Here is a 25,839-nt window from a genome sequence, read left to right as displayed (position 1 = left end):
CAAATTTATACCCATTCCAGATACTTTAGGAGATTTCAATATATAGTGAAAATACTAATTTGTCCTTCACTAATAATAAAACTTAAAATTCTATTCACCATTAACCCCGAGCCTCCATTTCATTTCCATCTTTTTACAAAAAGAATCGGAATTTCTTCTCCTTCCCTCTCCCTCTCTCAACTATCTACTCTTTCATTAACGACACGAAGAAGAAAAAAAACAGTTATAGTTAAAGAGTCGTCAACCCGAAAATCCTAAAGCCTAACGATTTTTCATATGCATGTAGAGACTACGAAAAATCGTTAGGGTATACGAGGAGGGAGATAACGACCTTAATTTTGGTTTTTCATTTTCTTTGCTCTAGTTTAGAGTCGTTGCCGTAATATAGAAACATATAACGATCCTTTGCGAACGGTCCCTTTTTAAAAGTTAAAGGCAAACAAACAGCATCTGTCCTAAAAATGGAAAGGGTCGTCAACTTAAGTTTTAAAGAGTTGTCATTTGTATGAACTTTTCTAATTCTTACTCATTTTTAGCGCTTCCGCCGGATGGAATCCTTCACTGTTGACCTGAAGCTGTAACCATGCAAACAAATTAAATACAATAAGCACTTGAAGATCAGAAGCTTTGTCTATCTACTGTCATTCTATCATCAGAAACAAATCAAAAACAAAAACAAAGGCATGCATGATGAAACGTAGAAAAATTAAACCTCGACGAAAAGAGAAAGCAAAAGACGGTGAATAAAGCCATCATCTTGAGAGTAGTGGCCATTATAGCTACAAAGGCGATCAAAGTACATGGCAAGTGAAACAAGCAACAAAGGCTCTTATAGAGAAAAATGCAGAGATTAGAAGCTAAGTTCAAGAGTAACTTTAACAATAGCATATACGTGTACGATTAATGTGCATCCAAATAACCTTAAAGAACTGTGATGATTTTAATGCTTACTCACTTATCTTTGTAGTTATTATCAGATTTTGCTACAAAGGGCTTTGAAGCTAACGGGCCTTTGTTATGTTTTCCAAATAATGTTTTCCTCCATGGCACTATAAACAGAGAAAGCATTGAGTCGTCAACTTAAGTCATGCTTTCCTCCACGACACTATAAACAGAGAAAGTTTATCATAGAGTCATCAATTTAAGTATTAGAGAATCGTCATTCGTAACTTGAGGGTCGCTACCAGTTATCATGGGGTCGTCATTTGGAATTTGAGGGTCGTCTACGTGTAAAAATATTGGGTGACGACTCTTGTTAAAGTCGTAAAGGTTTATCATATTACCATGACAATTTTTCATAACCTGAAAAAATTGCAGGCCGTCATTTGGAATTTGAGGATTGTTTACGTGTTAAATTTTTGGATGACGATCCTTGTTAGAGTCGTCAAGGATTATCGTATTACCATGACGATTTTTCATAACCTGAAAAAGTTACAGGTTTGAATCGTCAATGGTGGTGTCAATTAATTGACGACTTTTCAGAGTCGTTGGGGTATATATCCCTCGACAATGATGACTCTTTCTCTGAGTTCTGGCATAGTGTGTATATATATACCACTTAGAGCACCATCCAGACAATTCGAAGAGTATAAGAAATTTACACGAGTATTTTGAACTTCGTGTTTTCATTTTGAAAATTGGTTTCTTCATTATGATCAATGGGATCTTCATCAGCACCCTCATTTTGAGATGACAACAACTCTTCATAAACCCTTTTTGTTTTCGAATTTTAATTCTAAAAAATTATAATTTTAATCTAACCACACTAACTTAACTAACTATTAACACTAATCATTTAGGGACAGTTTAGCCATTAAAAAATATAAGGACAAGGGTAACCACCAATTACTATTTCATGACATTTTTTGTCATGTAGCTAGGGGCCACTAATTATTTTCCAGGACCCCCAATTAAACAGTGTTAAAAAAGGGTGTAATTTCGGGCACTTACCTTTTCTTATCAAAATTTCAAATGAGACATTTTTTTTTCTTTTTGCGATATTTTGTTATCCTTTTCCCCCTCCATAGCAGACTTTTCACAATATTTTTCGGTGAACAAGGACTTTTAGAGTCCAGTTGACTGACCCAACGTACTGTTGACCAGTTGACTGTGCATTGTTGACTAGTCAAGGACAAAGGTGCATCCCTAATGGACACTCGAAGTAGTTTTCTTGACCAGTCAAATTGTGATGTTGACCAGTTAACACGAGTCAAGTTGACCGGTCAATATTTTGAACACACTATTAATGCACTCCGAGATTTGCTAGTACTGCATTAAACATGCAGTCATGTACGTCATCATTTCAGGAACGTTGGCGGTATTTTTTGGGTTATATTCTACTCTTTTGGTCTTATTTTCCTTTTTGGGAATATTTGAGAATTTTGAGAGACGCAAAATTTCACCTTTTTCTAAGTCTTATTGCTGCAAAAATCTATATTGGGTCTGTTACAAGCACATGGTATCTAACATAGATATCGATATAGTCCACCGTACGGGAAATTGGAAATGGCTTGAGAACGTAATAGGTAAACCCTGAAGAATCCAAAAACACCAATGCTCTGAGTAAAAGAAGAACTCACAATTGCGGGATATTCCCATGAATTGAGGGATACTAACAATTATATAGGGTTAGATTCTGGTTAAGTGGATATCTTTTTAGTATATATCCTCCTTTTCTTTTTATTCTTTTATTCCCCTTTAAAAAAGAAAATTTTAAACATAAATTGATGGTATCTCTTTTTTTCTTCCTTACTTCCTCGACTCATCATAATTGAGCTACGGTTCCAAAAGTTTCTTACTTAATTAATATTTTTTATAAAAATAAAACCGAAATCGGAATAATGTTTTAGGCATTTCCTTGACCCTGCAGTCGAAATCTCGCTCAAGCAAAATAAAAATCTCAAAAATAAATTGCATTTAATTGATAAGTTGTAAAATTTAGGTATGATTTTCAGTTACATAGTAACTATCGACATTAATTGATGTATGAATGAGATGCCGATTGCAGTAGTCAGTATTGCTTTTAAGATGAACTCAATGTCAACAGTTGTAGTCGGTATTGTTTTGTGGTTGAATACAATGCTGACACCAATGTAATGTTTTTTGGGATTTTTTACATGTCCGGAGTCGGTATTATATGTATTAATTACGTCTAGGCTGACAGAGGTACAATATCTCTATTGTGAAATTACTCTTTGTCTGCATGCTCGGAAAACATTTTTTCAATGTCGATTGTTTATAACTCAATGCCGACAATATGGATGCAGCAATGCTCCTAAGATGTTTTAATATCGATTGTAACGAGGATTCCCCGACGTCAAATTCCGCACTGGAATCTCTTATATCTCTCAAATTCCTCGAATCCTTTTTCTTCTTCTATAACTAAAACTTAAAAAGATAAAATTAGAATTTAAGTTTAATCTTAACATACTCGGGAGATACTTAGATCAGGGACACTTCAACTACTTCATAATATATATTTTTATTATTATTATTATTATAAAGTATTGAATTATTAGGTAAAAAGTATTATCACAATAAACTAGTCGAAAGACTAACAAGCTAAGCTCCAACAACGTATTACCACATTAGTTGAACGTTGAAGCGGATAGGGGGACCTGATGAAGTAGTAAGGGATAAGCTAACTCTACCTTGCATGCCAAATTCTGTAATATTGTGCTATTGAGGACTCGAATTTGGAACCTCCTAAAACGCATCAACCTTTGAGAAACGAAGATGACCGCCAAAACTACCTATTATTTCTCAATTTGTGAAAGTATCCGTTCTAAAAGAAGTTGGCTGGCTAAAAAAAGAAAATCTACGGATGACTGACTCAGGTTAGAACAAATTATGGTAAGTGAAGCCTCTACTTAAGACAAAATGAACTGAAATTTCAAATTTGGACCAAGGCATAAAAGTATATACTTGGGTCCACATTACAAAAAAGAAAAAGCAAATAAAATAAAATAAATACCACTAATTACTCAAATCCATAGGTGGGATGCTTAAAAAAAAGTCCATAGATGGGAAGAATGAATAACACCATATTTCACATGCACCTACCTAGATCAAATATCTTAACATCTTCTCCAAGATCTTTCAGGGAAACAAAGCTTTTCTTATATGGTATCGCATCATGCAAATACAATTTACCATGACCATCAACATTATCAAGATTTTCCTTGTCAGAAATGGAAGATTTCACCGTATAACGATATATCTTGGTTGTTGTTCTACAAAACAATAGAAGTTCACCATCCTTTGTAAGAGCATAAGGAACAACGTTATGCTACACGTTATGATGCTCACCTGATAAAACTTCTTTTAAACTAAACTCTTTGTTCCAATTCCAAGATAACAGTTGGTAGTATTCCAGTTTCTCATTGACAGTATCACTACCATTCCTCTTTCCTTTCTTATTGTTATTTCTCCTAGTAACCATATGTCCATGACTGATGTTGAATTCTTCCTGTAATGAACCATAGATAAACACTCCCCCAATAACCGGAGTTCAAAATAATCACCAGCTGCACGGTGGAGTTGTGGTGATGGGATACACCTGAACTCTTCTTCTGCCAAATCGAAAGCCCAAATCCTGTATTTAATGACATCAAGCCAGTGAAGAGCTCCATTTGAAGGAATACCTGGACGCTGTATTAAATGAGATGTAATGTTTTCTTTCATTCTCCACCCAATTCCACTCCCAACAGTGTACGCACGTACCTTATAAACCCACTCACGGTAACATCGATCTACTCGTACAATTATGTATACACCAGCGGAAGTATCATAACCGAATCCACAAACACCTAAATCCTTCGTTATCGGAATATTCAGATATTCTCTTGTCATTGGATTAGATAGGTAAAGGGTTTCGGGGTTATGCATCAAAGGTTGGCACATAATCAAGCCGTTGCATGAACCAAGAACAAAAGAATAAAACGGACTAGTAGGATGGAAGATCTTAACAAATGTGCTCAACCCTAAGATAGACGGCTTATTATTAGTAAGATTTGCTTTACTATTACTACAAGTAGAATACTCTCTTTAGTAAAGGTGGTAGTCCACGTTTCTGCAGGAATGATTACATGTGAGTATGTAACTTACCTTAGAATCATCCAACTGTTGTCGTCGTAAGTGCATATAAGGGAAGTGCTTGCACGAACGTAAAAGATTTCTCCAACTTTTGCAAACGAGTTTGCAATGTAAGACTGTCTCAGAAGGCAATCGAGTAAATATATTGTTCAATGTGATCTCTCCAGGGAGAAGATCGATAGATACTATTGGTGTTTCTTCTTCTCCATTTGAATCTATAGCTAGGTTTAACAACCGCAGTGTCACTGTAGTACAGGGGGGTAAAGTCACTGGTTTTCTTGTTTTTGTTGTATAATTTTGACGATTTTTAGGTTAGCATTGCAGGACCATAGAAAACCTGCAAGAACAAGTAGAAGCCATTAGTACTAGTTAGATTGATGTTTCTGAACCTGGCAATGCAGTCACTGCATATGTTCTCAGGCACTTGGTTTTGAGTGAATTCTGCAAAAGCTACACTACAAAGTCTATCAATACTCCAAGTCATGGTAGGTTCCATAAAAAAACACTTAAGAGAGCAATACAAATGTTGTTTATGGGTGATTTTACATTTGAGTTGCCAGTAACACACCAATGGAACCTACATTCTTCGGTGAGAGCTATGATAGGACTAAATCTGCAATAATCACTGCATATCTGAATCTTATGAACGTTCCATTTGTTAAGTTCATTGTATCATCATCGTGAAGCACTATCTTTTTAGGTGTAATGGTGAATTGGTCTTGCTTATAGCTCTAGGATTCAACAATTTAAACCTTAATGCAACACATAACAAGAAAGAGTATTCTTTATTTTCATAAAGTATGATGAGATGGAGTAATTTTATTGTACATCCAAAAAACAAAAAGAACACTCCAAAGGAAGCAACATCAGTTAGAATTAAAACTAATAAATTCTGAGTTGGTTGATTATCCAAACGATGACTGTAACCTTGGACTATAAGTGTTTGCAAAATATAAAAACGATACAACAATCTATGAAATGAATAAAAAATTATGAATCCATCATTTTCCGTACATACAAAATATGTCTCAATAATCTAATAGAACTGAATCTTGAAAAGGTCTAGATAAAGAGAGAATCAAAATCAGTATATTACCTCATCAATGTTTTCTTCATCTCATAAAACATCTCCTTCTCCAATTCCTTCAGCTCATTCAATTCACTTTTCATGAGCGTTGTAATAAGCCAGTAAATCGATGTACATAGAGATAAAAATTACCTGAATCGATGAACATCGGTTTGATATCTGGGTTCAGCGGATTAAATTTCAGATTTATAAGAAAAAATCTTAATGTTGCAGTGAACTGTTCAATGTACTAAACAACTTTATTCCATGGATCCGATGTTTGAAACTTTGAGATAATAGACAATGGAAAGACTTGTACTTTGAGATGATTAATTTTTTTTTTCTAGAGATTGAAAAATAAGAAAAAACGGATTGACCGTGAGATTTAAGGTGGGCTGAAAAGAATTATTGTACTCTGTATAACAAAGGGATATCCTGCAGCGACTTATTCACCTTTCGTCTTTGGCACTAGCATCTGCCAGGGGCGTCTGTTTATGTACGGTTTATAACATGACTACGTCTTAAAGATGTGACGCACACTATAACTTGAGATCAATATGTCGCATGCAAAACGATTGGGGTCTGTGGTTGTTGGCCTGGAACAACTGTCTGATGGCTGTTAGCATTGCAAGCAGAATATGGCTTCCACCTTCTTTTATCACGAACTAGGTTACGAAACTGTTGCGTTAGTATCTTTTTTATTTAAACTGGATGTCAAACAGGTTTCCGAAACTCGTAGGGAGCTCTCCAATATTCAATCGTTGTCCTTTTGTTTGTTCTTTCAGGATGGGAAGCTAGGTTCTTTGGAGTATAAGCAGCAGGTAAAGTGCTTTTTTCTTACAGATGTTCAATAGTTCAATAAATATGATGATTCTCTTGCATTATAGCCATCACAAGTATTGGAGTACGAGAAATAAATACATGGAGCAGCCAGCACATGAAATTTGATTCTGTCCATAAAGCCCAATCAGTTCAGAACTTCAGATTTATTTAATGATGCAACGGTAGAGGTGATACATTCATATGTGGTGATTTAGTGCACCTAAGGGCATAATCTCAGTGCAGTGTAGGAGGCATAGTTAGCATACCATTCCAAAGAGATTGTCCGCTCTGATTATATACTGGGGAGGCACTCTCACTCTCTCCTTGTCGTTGCAGTTCGATACTAGGCATATCCTCTGATGGAGGACACCCATATGGGAGATCTGCGATTCTGCGGCAAAGAATCCTGTTGAATTCATCTTCACCTGCTACCCGAGCTTGGTGTCTAGCTACTTCCGCGTCGGTTTCGTCGTTGGTTGCATAAGAGTTTCTCTCCACAAGTTCTCTGAATACCGATGACCGTAATAACAGACTTAGTGCAGTGGGTGACGAAGATGACCTGTTACTGCAAGAACTGACTGAAATTTCTTTCCCAAGAGCTTCTTGATTTCTAGGTGAACCAAACTCGTCTACTGTGAGACTGTTCGATGGGATTAACATGGACGATTTGGGGAATGTCTGCGGTTCTGAGTTGGATTGTTGTTCTTGACAAGGAACTAGTGCATTAGTCCCTGGTCTTAGCCACCTTATATATGTGCTCAAATCGAAATTTGTTACTGCGTTAATCCCTCGATATTCGATTGCTGCAATATCATATGCATGTGCAGCCTCTTCTTGAGTACCTATAGATCAGCACACAAGACAAGTATGTAATGTAATTCTTATAGTACAGTTAATGAAACTTAGTAAACGTAGTATCATTTGCTTAATACATGAGACTTACTGTAAGTACCAAGGTAAAGATACTTGTTCCCAAAAACCCTTCCTATTCTTGCTTCCCATCTCCCATTATGATGATGCCTTGCAACACCTCTATATTTTGACACTCCTCTTGAGAAACCACTGCTTTTCCTTCTCAAAGAGGCCAAGTACTCTTCCTTTGTCACATTTTGCATTATTTGAATCGCTTTCTCATAATCAGTTAGCTACCAAAATCAGAAATGAAATTTAATCACTCTATTCTCTTCCAATAGTAACAAAGAACATGCCGAGAGTTTTCAAGTTAAAATACCGGGAAATTTGTGAAAGTCGTCGGACCCCAGTACTTGAGTGCAGCTAAATCGTAAGCTCTTGCTGCGCATTCTTCATCATCATATGCTCCAAGATAAACTGTTTGATGGCAACAATAAGGTCCGAGAACAATGAACAACACCAGAAAATAGTATCCTTGAGTATGTAAGTGGAAATGAATGGCAACTACTACAAATCAAAAACAAAAGTAGAAACTTTGAATGTTTTACATACTGTTGATTACCTTGTTTTCCTTTCTTCTTTTGCGTTACATTCCAGGAGCCTTTATCCCATAGATGAGCTTCAAATCTACCAGTCCATCTATGCCTGTGTGCATGTCCCTAAGTCAGATGGATGCTTAACCAACTAGTATTTCGAAAAAGAGAGTAAAGTTATAAACTCATACCTACTAACACCACGAAATCTCGAACTTCTTTTGATTGTTGTAGTTGTAGTACTAGTAGCAGAAGATCCATCAACCTGTTGTTGTTCTTTCGACTCGGTATTGGTACTGGTACTAGTAACACCTACAATGGGTTCTCTTCGTCTTCTCTTGACATTTTTAACAACTCGAGTTTCATTGTTTTCATTACACAAACGACGTCTTACACCGGTGTTTACTTCGCACTTAACCGGTGTCATCTCCATATTTTTCTTGTTCTTCCTAGCTTGCTTGTTAAGGTTTTCTTACAGCTCAATTAATGGCAAAAAAATTGATTAGTTCCAGTCAATGAGAAGAATGGAGCGATTACATAAGGATTATAAATGAACATGGGTATATATATAAAACTTACAGATAAGATTTTTTGTTTCTTGGTTGATTTTGTTTTTATGATTACAACTTGCACAGCTGATTTTTCTTTTTCGATGAAAACAAACAAGTCGATGATACCGATACAGTTTTGGGACAAATTTAAATTGTCAGTACTTTGCTAGCCAGTCGATGGACAGCATTTGTATCTCGGTCTCATGCAACAGCTCGATTGTACAAGTGTTTCCTGGGGCACAATGAACATGTGCTTTTGATCCGCCAGATTTTACATCTATGCGTGTGCATCTCTATAATACCAAATCTGACAGCTTATAAATATATACTAGTACTAGTTGTGTACTGGGGTGCATGATAACACTGGTCAAAATGAAATGAAAAACTGTCCCTACACATGAGCTTCGCTGTTATTAGGCTGGGATTTTGCATCCCCCAGTTGCAATATTGAGGGCGACCAGTAGAGTAGCAAGGGACTAGGCTAGTCTTTTAGTTATTGGGTCTCAACTCTATGAGAGACTGTTACGAATTTGTGTATTTATTTCTTAATCTTCAGAAATTGATTACAAGAGTATATATATGTGCGACTCTTCTTTAAGCTAAATTAAAGAGTCCTACAATAAACACATTCCATATCAGACTCGGTTTCCTAAAATAAGACTCCTAGAATAAACACATTCCATATCAGTCTCGGTTTCCTAGAACAAGTCTTTCCTAGTTTAGCATCTATGAGTCGTGTACATCTGAGACTTTCCTAATTAGTCTCAGATACACGTCTGTCTCAATACCCCCCCTCAAGACGGAGCATGCAGGTCACAAATGCCCATCTTGGACAATAGACCATGGAACTGAGCTTTTCCCAACGACTTCGTGAATATATCCGCCAACTGTATTGTGGTAGGAGTATAAGAAGGTGAAATAATCTTCCTTATTATCGCATCTCTGACTAGATGACAGTCCACTTCAATGTGTTTCGTTCTTTCATGAAACACAGGGTTCTTCGCAATATATAGCGCTGATTGACTATCGCAAAGAAGACTCATTGCTTGTGTATGGTGAACTCCCAAATCTCGGAGTAACTGTTTCAACCATGTTAATTCACATGTAGCCGCCGCCATGGAACGATATTCTGCTTCAGCCGAGCTACGAGACACAGTTTGTTGCTTCTTAGTCTTCCAAGATACTGGTGAATCACCAAAGAGAACAAACCACCCCGTCAGTGAGCGCCTAGATATAGGACAACTTGCCCAATCCGAATCACACCAACCTCTCAATTTGAAACTACTATCAGAGCGCAACAGAATTCCTTGTCCAGGATTTTTTTTTAAATATCTAATCACACGAAGTGCTGCTTCCCAATGCTCCAGTCTAGGTCGCTGCATAAACTGAGATAAGATATGCACTGTGTAAGCAAGGTCTGGTCTGGTGACGGATAAATATATTAAACGCCCAATCAATCTTCTATACTTCTCTACATCATTAAGCAACTCTCCTGTTGCTAAGGCAAGACGATGATTTGTTTCCATAGGAAATTCTGCAGGTTTCGCACCCAATAAACCTGTTTCCATTATAATATCCAACGCATATTTTCGTTGACATATGTAGAAACCCTTTTTACTCCTTGCCACTTCCAATCCTAGGAAGTATTTCAACTTTCCCAAATCTTTCATCTTAAAACATTGACCCAAGTATGCTTTAAATTGTGTAAGCGCAACCAGATTATTTCCTGCAATAATCAAATCATCAACATACACCAGCACATTAAGTTGCATCTTTCCCTTTAGCATAGTAAAGAGAGAATAATCTGAGTACGATTGCCGAAACCCATAATTCTTCAATGCAGTGGACAGCTTCGCAAACCAACACCGCGGTGCTTGTTTTAGGCCATACAATGATTTCTTCATCTTACACACCATATTAGGATTACCCTTAGCAAATCCAGGTGGTATCTTCATATATACTTCCTCTTCCAAATCTCCATGTAGGAATGCATTATGCACATCCATCTGATGCACATCTCACTGCTTAGCCGCAGCCACAGCCAAAAACATACGAACAGTTGTCATCTTTGCCACTGGAGAAAACGTCTCATTGTAATCCAAACCTTCAACTTGATGATTTCCAAAAATCACAAGTCTTGCCTTTAAATGTACCAAAGTACCATTTTCATCATATTTTTCGGTGTATATCCATTTACTTCCTAGAGCCTTCTTACCAGGTGGAAATTCGGTGAGATCCCATGTGCCTTGTTCTTCTAAAGCCCGTATTTCTTCCGCCATTGCTTTCCTCCAACCTGGATGTGTCATTGCTTCTCTGAAATTTGTCGGCTCAGACTTTGCAGACAGTGCAGCAATATAATTTTTATGCATGTCAGAAAACCTGTCACAACTAACATAATATGTCAAAGGATAAGGTGTACCTGAGGATGATGACTGTGATGATTGAGAGTGAGATGGACTATGTTCTCGAATGGTGTGCATCACAAAAACTTTCATCCTACTTGAGGGGAACTTCTGACGCTTGCCCTTACCCAAATCTTTGTTCACATCAACGATATCTGTGGGTTTTCCATCACCATTCACAGCTGCCTGCGTTTCTGTCGCTGTAGATTTGTTCTTAACAGCGTTATCTTCAGCTGATGTCGCAGTTTTTACTGCTGCAGTTTCTGCAGGCGTCACAGACGTCGTTGTCTGTTCCGCTACAGTTTCTGTAGATGTCTCAGTCTGCGCTGCTACATTTCCACCAGGTTCTGCAGTCTGTACAACGATATCTGCATCTATCTGTCGCTGTATTTCTGCAGCCTCTTCACCGCCAGCTATTATTGATTGTTCATCACCAACGTCTGTCTCATATGTAGTGCCAGCAACATCATTCGTTATATGAGTTCTAGTACCATCAAACTCGGTCTTATATGGAAATTGTGTTTCATAGAATTTTACATCTCTAGACACTAGAAACCTTCTTGTGTCGAGATCATACACTTTCCATGCCTTCTTACCGAATGGATAACCCAGAAACACACACCTTCTTCCTCGACTAGCAAACTTATCTCCTTTGCTACTTTGATCATATACATAACACAAACATCCAAAGACCTTCAACTGTTTATATAAAGGTGGTTTTCCAAACAATACTTCATATGGTGTTTTATTATTTAGGATAGGAGTAGGCGTACGATTGATCAAGTACACCGCTGTCAATGCACACTCTCCCCAAAACCGTTTCGGCAAGTTTGCTTGAAATCTTAAAGCCCGTGCCACATTCATTATATGTTGATGTTTTCTCTCAACTCTGCCATTCTGTTGTGGAGTACCTACACATGACGTCTCAAAGACTATTCCACTAGTCTTAAAATACCCACATAATGCATTAAATTCCGTTCCATTATCACTTCTAACAATTTTAATATCTTTGTTAAATTGACGCTTCACAAGAGCAACAAATTCACGAAATATTAATTCAACTGTTGTTTTATTCTGAATTAAATAAATCCAAACACCTCTTGAAAAATCATCTACTATTGTCAGGAAATATTGAGCTCCACATGATGAACTGATCTTATAAGGACCCCATAAATATATATGAACTAAATCAAAAATACAATTCGATTTACTCAAACTACTAGCAAAACTGCTTCTACGATGCTTTGCCCGGGGACAAATATCACAAGCATCATTATTCTTCTTTATTAATCTACTCACACCTTGCAATTTCTGCAAAACTTTTTCTGAAGGATGTCCCATACGCTGATGCCACAACTCATATGAATCTTCATGCACAGCCATAACTTCAACATGCAGCACACCACAGAAAATATATAGTCCACCTTGTCTCTCAGCCACTCCAATCATCCTCCTCGTAGACCGGTCCTGTATAAGACATAATTTTTTAGTACATTGAATAATACAACTCATCTCATCAATAAGTTGTGTGACTGAAATTAGGTTACAGGTTATCTGTGGTACATAAAGGACATTTTCAAGTTTCAATCCATCAGGGAGAATCACAGTTCCAATTTTCTCAGAGTATGCATATTTTCCATCAGGCAATCCAACTGAACATGCCCTAATATCTCTTACACTTATCATGTTAAGAAGTTCATACGTAACATGATTTGTTGCACCTGTATCAACAATCCAGGATGTTTCATTCTTTTTACCTTGTAGATGAGAACCAGACTTTCTTGAGTTTAAAAACTCCATCACCTGTTGAACCTGTGCTGCTGTAACTCCTGCGAGACCCATTCCATCAGTTGATGACGTACCAGCACTCTCCTTTGCTGCCGAAATATGCAGGTTATGAGCACGAACAGGATTTCCTCCTTGTCCTCTACCTCCTCTTCCAGTACGTCCTCTGCCTCCAGTTCTTCCTCCTCTTCCATTCTTTGGTCTGTCTCCCCACCATTCTGGATATCCAATAATCTTAAAACAACCATCATCCGAGTGTCCTTGTCTGCTACAAGTTTTGCAGTACTTGGTGGGATCATAAGCACTATTAAGCATCCGTTGCTCAGATTGCACCTTAAAAACCATAGTATTCTCTTGCATCTCTGTAGTCACCACTCCATCTCCAATTTTCAGGCGTTCTGAGTTCACAATTGTCTGATATGCCACATCCACAGACGGCAATGGTTCTCTTGCAAGCAATTGTTCACGCAAAGAACTGTATATAGAATCCAACCCAATCAGAAAATAATGCAAGAAATCTTCGTCTCTCAACGTACTTACCTGAGACGCAATATCACATGTGCATTGTCCACACTTGCATTGGGGTATCTTCGTATAAGTCACCATCTCATCCCATATTTTGTTCAATCTTCCAAAATATATAGCAACTTCCTCCGTTTTCTTCTGTTTACAGTCACTTAAAGATGCTTTTAGTTGGCAAATTCTTGTTCCACTAACGACGCAAAATCTTCTCTTCAAGTGTGCCCATAATAGGCTTGCATCCTCATAATCTCCCAGAGTTGATCTCACTGACAACTCCAACGTGTTACTGATCCATGAAACCAGCGTTGATTGCACAGCTATCCATTCTTCTAATTGATCCGGATCTACAGGTCTTGTAACTGTTCCATCAATAAAACCAAATTTTCTCTTGGCTATTAACGATCTTCTTATGGCTCTTGCCCATTCATCATAATTATTTCCTCTCAAACTTATTGGCGTGATGATATTTCCTGGTCCATCACTCGAACCTAGGTAATATACAGGGTTCTTCTTTTGCACATCATATTCCACCGTCTTCCCTTTGGATGATTCAATTTCGCTAGCCATCTTTAGGTTTGTTTTTTTTTTTTTTAGGTTTTGAACCAGGCTCTTGATGCCATGTTACGAATTTGTGTATTTATTTCTTAATCTTCAGAAATTGATTACAAGAGTATATATATGTGCGACCCTTCTTTAAGCTAAACTAAAAAGTCCTAGAATAAACACATTCCATATCAGTCTCGGTTTCCTAGAATAAGACTCCTACAATAAACACATTCCATATCAGTCTCGGTTTCCTAAAATAAGTCTTTCCTAGTTTATCATCTATGAGTCGTGTACATCTGAGACTTTCCTAATTAGTCTCGGATACACGTCTGTCTCAATAGAGACGGACATACAATAAGATGTAACCGGATCGAAAATGAGATATAGATCATGGGTCGAATTTCACGATTTGTCCCGCCTCTCACACCGAGATGGAACTACAGCCTTAATCCACGGAAGGGATTTTTCGCGAGGATCGGGTTCCTCGGTAAACCTAGCAGCGCCCATTTTGGACAGCATTTTTGCCAAAGAAAGACTTCTGACGTTGACCCACTTAAGACAAAAATTGACATGTGACACTGTGGATAAGTGGGACCGATCCAACCAGGACTTAATGTGAACGAACGATTATCACCAGCTAACACGTATCATTGAATAAGAGTTAAAATTTTCAAACCAAATGAAAAGAAAGGGACGGGAAAGTATGGATGTTTGAAGACGACAATTTTGAGTGTTGGCTTATTCAGAGACAAGTAAAACTGGTTTTTGTTTCCTGGGGAGGGTGTGATTTGGGATTTAATCAGAGCAGGTTATGTTCTGTAATACGTGACAAAACTTCTTGTCTGTCTTCACATTGTTGGTATATATATTTTGGTTCCATTTGGATTCCCCGCCCTTTAGCCTTTAGATGACAAGTATCGAGAAACTACAAAAAGAAATCTGGTTGTTTTCCGGGGAGCACCACTGTGTTCCGAAAGTTGGAGAGTTGGTTACACAAATGAACCAAAAAAATCTGAGCATTCTACCGTTTGTTTTTTCACAAAATTGATCGATTAACCCAATAACGATAATTTCTAGATGAAAAAAATATGTAAAATTTGATACTGTTTAAATAGACGAGAGTGTAAAAATAGTCAGGATGTAAATAGTTTTATCCTATCCATTTTCAAATACTTTTTTTTAATTTTTAATTCACATCAGGATGCATCCAGTTTCATCCTCGCTATTTTTTAAGTTTAAGGCAGGATGAATCCAATTTCATTCCTGCTATTTTTTTGGTGTCCATTTCACCCATATTAATTTTTATTCGTCCATTAGAACCATGTTTTAAAAATATTTGGGCAAATGACCCATTTTCCGTTGTTTCTTTTATTTTTTTTTATTTTTTTTACTCGGTCAATAAAATAGATTAAAAAGCAAAAATTGTACATGTCCTAGGCTATAATGAGCTAGCCATGGGCTACCAACAAAACTAGCCTATTTAAAACAGAAATAAACCTCACCTGGCCATTCTACAGAAAGCATAGAAATTGACCTCCCCTCATAAAACTCAAAAATGTCCTCATCTAGCAAACATGCTTGCTTAGCCGAAGCATCTGCAGAAAAATTAATTTCCCTATATTTATGAGTGTAGCGAATATTGGAGTAAAAACTCCTCGCCAATCTCCACTTCTGATTTAATTGCCAAGGTAAACCCTCATTTTGGAAAGCTTGAATGCAACTCATCGAATCAGATTGTACGCAGATACTCCTAAAATTCCACCTTCTGGCCAACATAGCACCATATATAACTGCGCACGCTTCCGCATAAAAGTTTGTCTGCAATCCCAGGCCAACGCAGAGGACACCCAAACAGCTGCGTTTGCATCACGAAAAGTAACGCCAACACCAGCCGGGCATGGATTTCCAAGGGACGCACCATCACAGCAAATCATGATTTCATCTTGGTTAGGAGGACACCACCTTACCTCAATTGGAGAAGAAACTTTGCACGATCTATGCTTCACTTTGAAATAATTCAAGATGCGTAAATCCTCCATTGTATTATTCATATGGCCCTTCATTCGTATTGAGTTATCACGAATTAAATGATAAAATCTACCTTTAAAACCTAGCCAATGTACAACAGCATCTTCAAAATAAACTTTGTTGCGCAGTCTCCATAACTCCGTAGTGATTGCAAGATTAGCAACCAACCACAGATCCTTAATCATCCTACTGCACCCCTTAGCAGCCTTATACGAAGCCACCAAATCTTTTCTTGGTTGTAGATTAAAAATACGAGCCGCCCAATCCCAAATTATCTTGGAAAATCTGCACTGCCAAGTAATATGACTAAGAGTTTCGCAATCCCGTCTACACAAACGGCACATTGAAGGCAAAAACCTTCCAGTCTTCTTAATAACATTATCATCACTAGCACAACACTGCTTTTCTCAGATCTTCCAATATTTAACACTTAGAGTAGGGTGCACAACTGGCCGAGAAAATAAAGTTGCAGTTGGCAGAGTTTTCACATTCTCTCTAATGGCAGCCTTTGCAGATTTAACTGAGAAGACTACTTTGCTATCTAAATCCCAAATCTTATAATCATCGCCCCCAGCAATAATAAGCAAGTTTCCAACATCAATAATGAGCCGAACCATCAAATCCCGAGTGCTTTGAGGAATAGCCCAAGCACCATCAAAAATGATATCACTAACCTTAGCCTTAAAATCATTAGGGCCTTTGGAAGTAATACCTAATCTCTTCGCAATCGAAAAATCACCAAGTCAATTATCAAAGAATAAGGAAGTATTAGAGCCATCACCTATAATTTTCCTAGTGTGTTGCTGCACAAAATCATAAACCCACCTGATTACATGAAAAACTGTAGAACCCAGTTTGTAATCAATCAAAACTCCATTCAATTTGAAGTACTTCGCCCTCAAAAATCTGGCCCAAGTCTTGTCCGCGAATTGAAATCCATAACTTCATAAGCATATCCTTGTTAACATAAACCAATCTTCTAAGGCCTAGACCACCTTCACGTCTTGAACAACACAGGTTGTCAAACAACACCGTAAAGAACTTACGTTTTTCACCCGACCAAAGAAAATTCCTAATGGCCCTCTCAACCTGTTTAATGATATTGCAAGGCCATTTATAAATAGCCATAGAGTGAATAACATAGCTAGCAATCACTGATCTGATCAAAACCAGTCTAGCTTGAAAAGATAAAAGTTTACCCTTCCAACCAGCCAACTTGTCCATAATCTTTTCAACTACCTGCCTGACATGAATGTGCCGCACAATGCCAGGCTTCAATTGAATTCCCATATATTTATCCGGAAATAAGGCTCTTTCCATGCCCAAATAATTAGCAATAGCAATACTCCGAGAATAAGTTCCACCGCCGTAATAAAATTTGTTCTTCGCATAATTTACGCACTGGCCTGAAGCCTTCTCATAGACAATAAGCATAGTCTTCAAATTTTGCAAACTATGAAGATCACCTCTGCAGAAAACAAGAATATCATCCGCAAAGAGAAGGTGTGTTAGAGCCACACCTTTCTTACTAACCATGTTGTGCATACTTATATTAGTAAACAATTTAGAGAGATTACAACTCAAAATATCTTCAATAAGAACAAAAATCAAAGGTGAAAGAGGATCACCTTGGCGCAACCCTCTAGTGATGCTAAAGAAACCCTTTGGACTGCCATTTATTAGCACAAAAATCCTTGCCGAACTAAGAATATTATGAATCCAAGAGCACCAGGTTTCAGAAAAACCATATTGACGGAAAACTTCAGTTATAAACTCCCGACTTACAGTATCAAAAGCTTGAGAAATGTCAAGTTTTAAGCCGACATTACCAAAGTTCCTTGGCGTAGAAATCTCATTAATCAATTCAGACGCAAGAGCTATATTTTCATGAATGGTCCTTCCCTTCATAAAAGCCACTTGTTCTTCAAAATCAGTCTATTCAGAACTGTACCAAGTCTGGTAGCCAAAAATTTTGTAATGATTTTGAAGAAAAAATTACTCAAACCAATAGGCCTAAAATCCTTAATAGCATCCGACCTTGTGTTTTTTGGAATGAGAACAATAAAACTAGAATTAATGCCATTAGGAATTTTCCTCATCAAACAACAATTTTTAATGGCACTAAAAAGATCAGTAGCAATAATATTCCAACAATGTTTGTAGAAAGAACCCGAGAAACCATCTGGGCCAGGCGCCGAATCTGCTCCCAAGTCAAAAACAGCTCTTTTAATCTCGTCTAGAGTTGGCACAACATTCATAAAAGAACTCTCAGGGACTGAGATTCTTTCATGTTCAAACTCAAACAAATTTGGATCAACGACAGCCGCTCCACCATGAAACTTATCCTTATAGTGATTGACAATGAAATCTTTAATTTCATCCTGCAAAAACAAAGTAGAGTTAGATGAAATCCGAAGTTCAGATATTGTATTTTGACTTCTCCTCATACTAATGCTATTATGAAAAAATCGAGTGTTTTGGTCACCATCCTCCAACCAAGTAACTCTCGATTTCATCTTAAGAATTACTGCAAAATCAGTCCGCATTGCATCCACAACATTCTTGGCATCTGCCACCTTAGTGAATTGGACTTCATCCGCCGGATATAAATCTAGAAGATCATTTTCAGATTCAAGACTAAGTTCAGCATGTTTCAAGCAAAATTGAACATCACCAAACACAGTTCTATTCCATAGCTTCAAGACTTCCTTCAAACGTTTTAACTTTCCAGCAAAAACAAAAGGAGGCGCACCAACAAGGCGCAAATTCCAGTTATCTTTTACCAGCTGCATAAAACCCAAGATGATCAAACCACATCTTTTGGATTCTAAATGGAGCTCTTGCCGGCCTTGGACTGTCAAAAGCAAACCCAAAAAGAGGGGAATGATTTGAACAGACCCTTGGCAAAGCTTTGCACCTCCAATTTTCATATTTGTAATCCAAGCATCATTCACAATCGCCCTATCATTCCTTGAAACAGTACGACGATCACCACTCTGACAATTATACCAAGTGTATTTTTTGCCAATCGAATCCGCTTCCACTAGCCCATTATCAGAAATCCAACTTCGAAATTCATTCATATAAATACTTAAAGTTGGCCTACCGCCATTCTTTTCATCCAGACGAAGAACACAATTAAAATCGCCAAGCACCAACCAAGGAATAGATATAAAACCAAACCCCAATTTTTGCCACAATAATCTCCTTGTAACTGGATCACAAGAAGCATGCACAGCCGTAATCCAAACACCATCAAAGTCTAAAGTAATTGCTTGTTTGGAAGAATATAAAATACCTGGTCTTGCCAAAGAATTCTTCCACAGAACCCATATGTTACCTTTTTCACCAGCATCCACATTAGTGATAACATCTTCACAAAACTCATCCAATCTTAAAGACCTAACAAAATGTGTAGTGCAAAAAACTTTCGGTTATGCAATACAAATGACATCAGGTTTGTGCAAGTGATAGAGCTCTTTTAACTTGGCCTTTGCACCATCTTTGGCCAAGCCTTGAGCATTCCAATAGAAGACCCTCATTCATTACCCCTATCACGTGTAGGGCTTGCTGAACCCCTTAATTTCATCTTATTTCTTGTTTCAAAATGGCTAGTACTCTCCGCAGGTTTAGTGCCCGGTTTCTTTTTTGGTTTAGCTTTTGTAGTGCCAGCCGTTTTCTTTTCCAAAGTTTCTTGTTTCAATTTGTCTGTTGCTGCCTTCTTTTCCCGCTCCTTTTGATCCATCAGAGCACTCTATTCAAGCTTCTTAGATTCAACATCTACAAGATTAGTACTTGGTTGTGAAGTATCAGGAGGAATATCAGAAACAACCTCCTCCGCCTCTTTTTCCTCAATGCCAGAATCAAATCTGTTTGATAAAGTTATATTATCAACAAAATTTTCCAAAGATGATCTTCTAGATGTTTTAGTAGCAGCACTAAAACCAGCCTCGTCAACAGGTTCCAACACAGGATTTGTAGGGAGTAAACCTGTAGCTATAGTTTCAACAAGGTTTTCAATATTATCTTGAACAAAATTGATCTCAACTTGCTTCTCCTGCTCAAGGGCCAGATTCCTCTTATCCAGAGATAGTTTTCTAAGAGTCTCAACCCTAGTATAAGCCATTTCTTGCTCAATTCTGGCCACCTCCGCATCTCTTTGCAAATCATAAGTCCTTTTCTTCAACTCTTCAAGTTTTTTAATAGCATCAAGTTCTTCATCATCCACCAAGTCAATATCCTCAGAAGAAGTCGTGACTAAAGAAGCACTTAAAGCACCATCATTAAGCATCTCCACAGCAACACAATCATTGCATTCAGAAGAAGCGCAATCTTTGCGCTGGCTTGCGCTATCTTTGCACTTCTCCGAATTATCACTATGCAGAGCATCATCAGACGCACCCACATTATTAACTGGAGGAATAGATTCATCAAAAATACTCATTGAAGGGCTATCAATATATCTATGGGTTCCAGCAAAAACCTTTGTAATTGGGACTTTCGTTGTTGGAATAAGTAATGGTGGCGTAGTTTTTGCGTCCGATTGATCCACCAGATTTGGGACTTTATCCTTTGATATTTTCTCCTTCTTCCAAAAATTTCGAAGCTCAGCAATCTCAGCTTCAATTCTGTTCTTGATCTCTGGATCCTTTTCAGCGTCAGCTTGTTCTTGTAAATCTCTATGTTTCTTAATACGACACTCAACATTAATATGACCAATGGATATGCAGTGATCACAAAAGCTAGGCCAATTAAGGATTTCATAATTTTGAACAAAAGTTTCCTCACCATCTTCACCATTAATAATAATCTTACCAAGTGGCTTCGAGAAATCAATATCAATCAAAACCGCAACAAAATAACCATACTCATAATTTAAGGTTCGCGGATCAACCGCACATGGCTTACCTAAACCTCTAGCCATTCTAAACAATGATTCCTCATCCCAATATTCCCATGGAAGAGCTGGAAAACAAACCCAAACAACAGCCATTGTAACCTTGTACGACTCAGGATCAAACATTGGTCTCCATGGCTGAATTTTAAGATGTTGCTCATTAATCTTCCACGGACCATCATAGCTAACCCTCTTGCGATCATCCTCATTGTCTAACTTGATAACAAAATAACCTTTAACCCATGGAATAAATTGAACCGAGCCTCCCAGCTTCCATTGATTCAATAATTCCCTCTTAACAGCATCAAATTTGAGTGTTCTAAAATCTAAACGACCAACCAAACTAAACTTTCAAACAACTCTAATTCTAACATGAGTTTCACGCGGAATTGTAATAAAAACTTCACATATTGATGTTCTAACTGGAGGATGTGACAAAGAGTCTGCATCAATCTTAGAAAGAACATGAGTTCTCTTCTTAACTATGGATGCCCATGATCGATTACCACCATCACCCGCAACCATATTACCATCTACAACCTGTTTTCCAGACCCGCTAGAATTAGGGTTATTTTCCTTCGGCCTATAGAACTGTCGTGATCTTGATTTCGAGCGTGATTTAACATGGTTAGTATTGTTTAAGAAACGACCACGTGCATGATATACAGGCTGTGATTGTTCGCCTAAATCAGGCGGAACTTGATTTTGCGCCATGAACGCGCAAATCCGAGAAAACGTGAAACGCAAAGAAAGGGAGAAAAAATCGGAGTTCCTTCCCGTCCAAACCCTAGGTTTTTCTTTTTCCGTTGTTTCTTTTAATAAAGAACATGCGGGTGAAGCCCAAAAAAAAGCTGGTCCTCAGATTTTAATTTAAGAGGTGCTAGACCAGGGGTGCACATTCCTCCCATTATCATTGGATTAAATTTAACTATAGTTTATTTTTATTTTTTTTCTGAGAAAATCAGTACAGCCTATCATGATACGAGGAATTGGGGAACAAATATTGGAAATAAAACCAGATGACTCGGCTTTCCTTTCCTTTCTTTACATTTCACCCTCTTTTTTCTTATGAAATTGGTTTTCTTTTAATATCTTGACTATGATGGAAGGGATGAATGTATGATGTGAAACTTAATGGATGGTTTGGCTAAGGATTTCCCTGATATGTATCATACCGTGTGGACTGTTTCATTTATTTGTGTAGATTTTGGAAGATGATTGACATGAATTGACAAAGATAGTTATGCAAACAGCATATAAGTTTATCAATTATAATCTCAAAGATTATTCACGATTCGGTAGGGTTAGATTATAGTCTCATGAAGACTTTATGTTTGGGATTTTTGAGGGTTGATTTATTAATTCACTTGTTGTGCTTGATTTGGATTTGTAGAGCTTTTTTGCTTTTCTTCTTCTTTTTTATTCAGAGAAGGGGGTTCATTAAAAAGAAGAAAGTTATAAAACAAAGTTATAAGGAAATAAAAAGACAGTAGACTAATGAAAGATTAAATCCAAAGCAAAAACAACATCACCAAATTTAAAGAGAATTATTTGTTCAAAACATATCTCCAAGCTAGAAAATGAGCTTTGATTTGTAGAGATGTCTTTGGGAGATCGTTTCTTTAATCAAAATCGTTTTTCTCTTTTTCGTTTCTCTTACTTGACAGCTTAGTTTAAATGTAAAAACTAAAAAAAAAAGGTAAAAAACAATGGAGAGACACAGCTCAATTCCCCACGTCATATTTATGATCTTATTTACTCCAATAAACCATGGTTTAATATAAGCCAATGGTAAAGGGAGGAACGTGCACCCCTAGTTTAGCAGGGGTGCACGTAGATGCACTCAATATATAATATTCTGAATCATTCCTGTAAGAAATTAAGTTCAATTTTTTTTTGAGACTATATGTTGTCCATGCTTTATAAGATTATCCCATATATATTTAAAAAAAAAATTAAAATCTAAACAACAACATATTTGAAGCTAATATTTTGGGGATATGTCCGTCTTACCAAGATCCACATATCCATAAAAAATTACAAAAATTCTGATACGTATAACTCCACCATCTACTATTTTAAAACTCAACCGTCGAAAATCAACGGATTTTCAACCGCTAAAATTAAGATTGATAGATGGTGAGGTTTGATATTTCGGAATGAGCTCATTATTTGTGGGTATATAGAGCCTTTTAAGACGAGCATATCCCCAAAATATTAGCTACAAATACACTACCATATAAGTTTCATATAGAAAAATGTCTCCCATGGTGTGAGAGGATCCTCCCTCAATAAGAAACAGATAAGAAGAAGGATACGAACCCAAATTAGACCATGCCAAATTCGGGGAATGATTATATCCCCTATCCTTGAGACAGATTCACATTGCATGGGTGCTTACGGACTATCGATGTATGTCTTCCATGATACAACGACTTTCTTCTCGATTTAGTAGCACTCCAAACTTCGAGAAACGGCGAACCAAAATTTGAAATGATGAACTCTCTCTTTGACACAAACTTAATTGATGATTTTAGAATGCAGTAGAATGATAATTAAGTTTCTAATTGATATTCTTTTCTAACCTATATGTGCGGATATTTATAGAATATAGTAATACCTCTTCACTGAAGCATCACGATGGTTCATGGAGTTGTTTTATTTCCAAGTGTTTCGTATGAAAGGTTATGTCCTTTAACGTTTCTAATTTCTTTTAGTTTCTAAATCGAAACTACCCTAACTAACTGGGCCAGAAACTTAATTGGCGAAATCCAATCAACTCAAACCCAACTACATTAGGTATTAGACAAGAGATTTTCCATTCATATGAAAATTCTGCTTAATTTTCTAACAATCCCTCACATGAATGAAAGTTCACTGACTAACAATGCAAATGAAAATGCAACAGACATCGAAGATAGTTCGAAGGGAAACAAATTGCATGGGGATATGTAGCTTTCGCCTTGAACCTTCCTTAGTGCATAACTATCGGGATTACTACTGGGTCAGTCTGTCAAAGGCTTTGAACTGTCAGTCGTTTAGTGTAAACCAAGGCAACAACTATCACACAATTTATTCTTCACCAAATTGGTTCTTATGGTTATGTTTGTTTCAGCCCTAAACAATTCCCGGAATTCATGAAGCGCTTTTAGATGAACTTAGCCTATCAAAGGTTCTCTCTTAAGCGGCCACACTTCTCACTTCATATACGTGATTTCCTGTTAAGAGTATCCTTTTATACCTGTTTGAGGGTGAAAACGGTTTCTGTTGATTTCGGTAATTTCGCGTGAGTGGGTAAGAAACGAGTCTAAACCCTAAACAATGTACTGCAAGGGAGTACTTTAGATTCGAGAGATCAATCTGTACAAATCCGGCCTAAACCAAGAAATGGTCGTTCCAGACTTGCTTCGGTCACAAAGAGGAGGAGAACGGTTGGTTTTGGGAAGGGAAGCGAAGAGAGTGTTGAGACTAGAATAGTTGGTTCTGGAAGAATAGTTGTTTTGACTTATATCAGAAAGCGTAAGCTAACAGATGGGAAAGCTAACAAATATTTTCTGAGTGTTGTATGATCCTGATTAAAACTTATTTTTTGATGGAAATAGATAAGACCTATTTATACAAGTCGAAGTGAAACGTACTCTGGTCTCGTAATAAATGGAAAACGGATGAGTAAATGGGAGGAGGTGGTAACCGGTAACGCCTGGAATTTATGTTCCATAATGACGGAATGTGTTTCACCATTACTTCCTGTATTTACTAACCACCTCATCCTTATGACACTGTCTTGTAACGGGCGTAGTGTACGCCGCACGCTGTAAGCCTCCAAACCAATACCCAATGAGCATCCCCCAGTTTGTGATATGTGTTGATGTCTCGAGTGTTTCTATGGAAAACATGTAGCATGTTGTTGCTGTTTGGCAAGTTGATCTTCGAAGACTAGCCCGCTCGGTGGTGACCTTCGACGGTCGAGATTTTGCATCTTGAGAGGAAGGGTAGCAGTTGATTATTGCAACCCTTCGCTTGGTATCCAGCGGTATGAAAGCATGGCCGACATGGCTTTGGTATGATTATGCGTGGCCAAGCCAGGATTTTATCATAGTAGTGCGGCTGACATGGTTGTCATGCCTTGGCGCGGAGGTGTGGCTGGCGCGGCATGCCATTGGCACATGTGGCATGGTTGGCATGCCTTGGCGTGGTTTAGGCACGGCCAAAACTAGGGTTTCGGCATTGGGCCAAAGGTTACCATGCGTTGGTTGGTGACCTTGGACGGCTAAGATATGTATCTCAGGTGGAAGGGTGGTCGCTGATTGTTGCAACCCTTCGTTTTGGCAGCCGTAAAAGAAAGGTCGGCATGGCATGGTTTAGGCGCGGCAAGGTGGCTGGCATAGCATGCCATTGGCACATGTGACATGGTCAGCATGCCTTGGCGCGGTTTAAGCGCGACCAAAACTAGGGTTTTGGCGTTGGGACAAAGGTTATCATGCGTTGGTTGGTGCCCTTGGACGGCTAAGATATGCATCTCAGATGGAAGGGTGGCCGTTGATTGTTGCAACCCTTCGTTTTGGCAGCCGTAAAGGAAAGGCCGGCATAACATGGTTTAGGCGTGGCAAGTTGGATGGCACGGCATGCCATTGGCACATGTGGCATGGTCAGCATGCCTTGGCGCGGTTTAGGAGCGGCC

At 37.9% G+C, this 25,839-nt stretch overlaps 2 protein-coding genes and 1 long non-coding RNA gene across 3 annotated transcripts; all 3 read right to left on the bottom strand.

The window, feature by feature from the left end:
- Positions 1-4,007: 4,007 nt before the first annotated feature.
- LOC113317544 lies at positions 4,008-6,566 on the bottom strand. The gene is made up of 2 exons (XR_003343629.1): positions 6,191-6,566; positions 4,008-5,431 (listed from the first exon to the last, which is right to left on the bottom strand). It is a non-coding gene; the product is annotated as an uncharacterized LOC113317544 (long non-coding RNA).
- Positions 6,567-7,080: 514 nt separating this feature from the next.
- Positions 7,081-8,860, bottom strand: LOC113317102 (AP2-like ethylene-responsive transcription factor At1g79700). The gene is made up of 5 exons (XM_026565241.1): positions 8,619-8,860; positions 8,457-8,539; positions 8,214-8,311; positions 7,926-8,127; positions 7,081-7,824 (listed from the first exon to the last, which is right to left on the bottom strand). The coding sequence occupies exons 1-5, from the start codon at positions 8,858-8,860 to the stop codon at positions 7,217-7,219; spliced, it is 1,233 nt and encodes a 410-aa protein (XP_026421026.1). The 3' UTR covers positions 7,081-7,216.
- A 7,094-nt stretch (positions 8,861-15,954) lies between these two features.
- LOC113315387 lies at positions 15,955-17,797 on the bottom strand. The gene is made up of 3 exons (XM_026563675.1): positions 17,153-17,797; positions 16,750-16,980; positions 15,955-16,659 (listed from the first exon to the last, which is right to left on the bottom strand). The coding sequence occupies exons 1-3, from the start codon at positions 17,795-17,797 to the stop codon at positions 15,955-15,957; spliced, it is 1,581 nt and encodes a 526-aa protein (XP_026419460.1).
- Positions 17,798-25,839: the final 8,042 nt, after the last annotated feature.

This window comes from Papaver somniferum, chromosome 10 (genome assembly GCF_003573695.1).
Source record: "Papaver somniferum cultivar HN1 chromosome 10, ASM357369v1, whole genome shotgun sequence".
In the NCBI taxonomy this organism is placed as follows: domain Eukaryota; kingdom Viridiplantae; phylum Streptophyta; class Magnoliopsida; order Ranunculales; family Papaveraceae; genus Papaver; species Papaver somniferum.
Note: the sequence above shows the minus strand (reverse complement) of the source record. Positions and strands in the feature narration are given on the sequence as shown.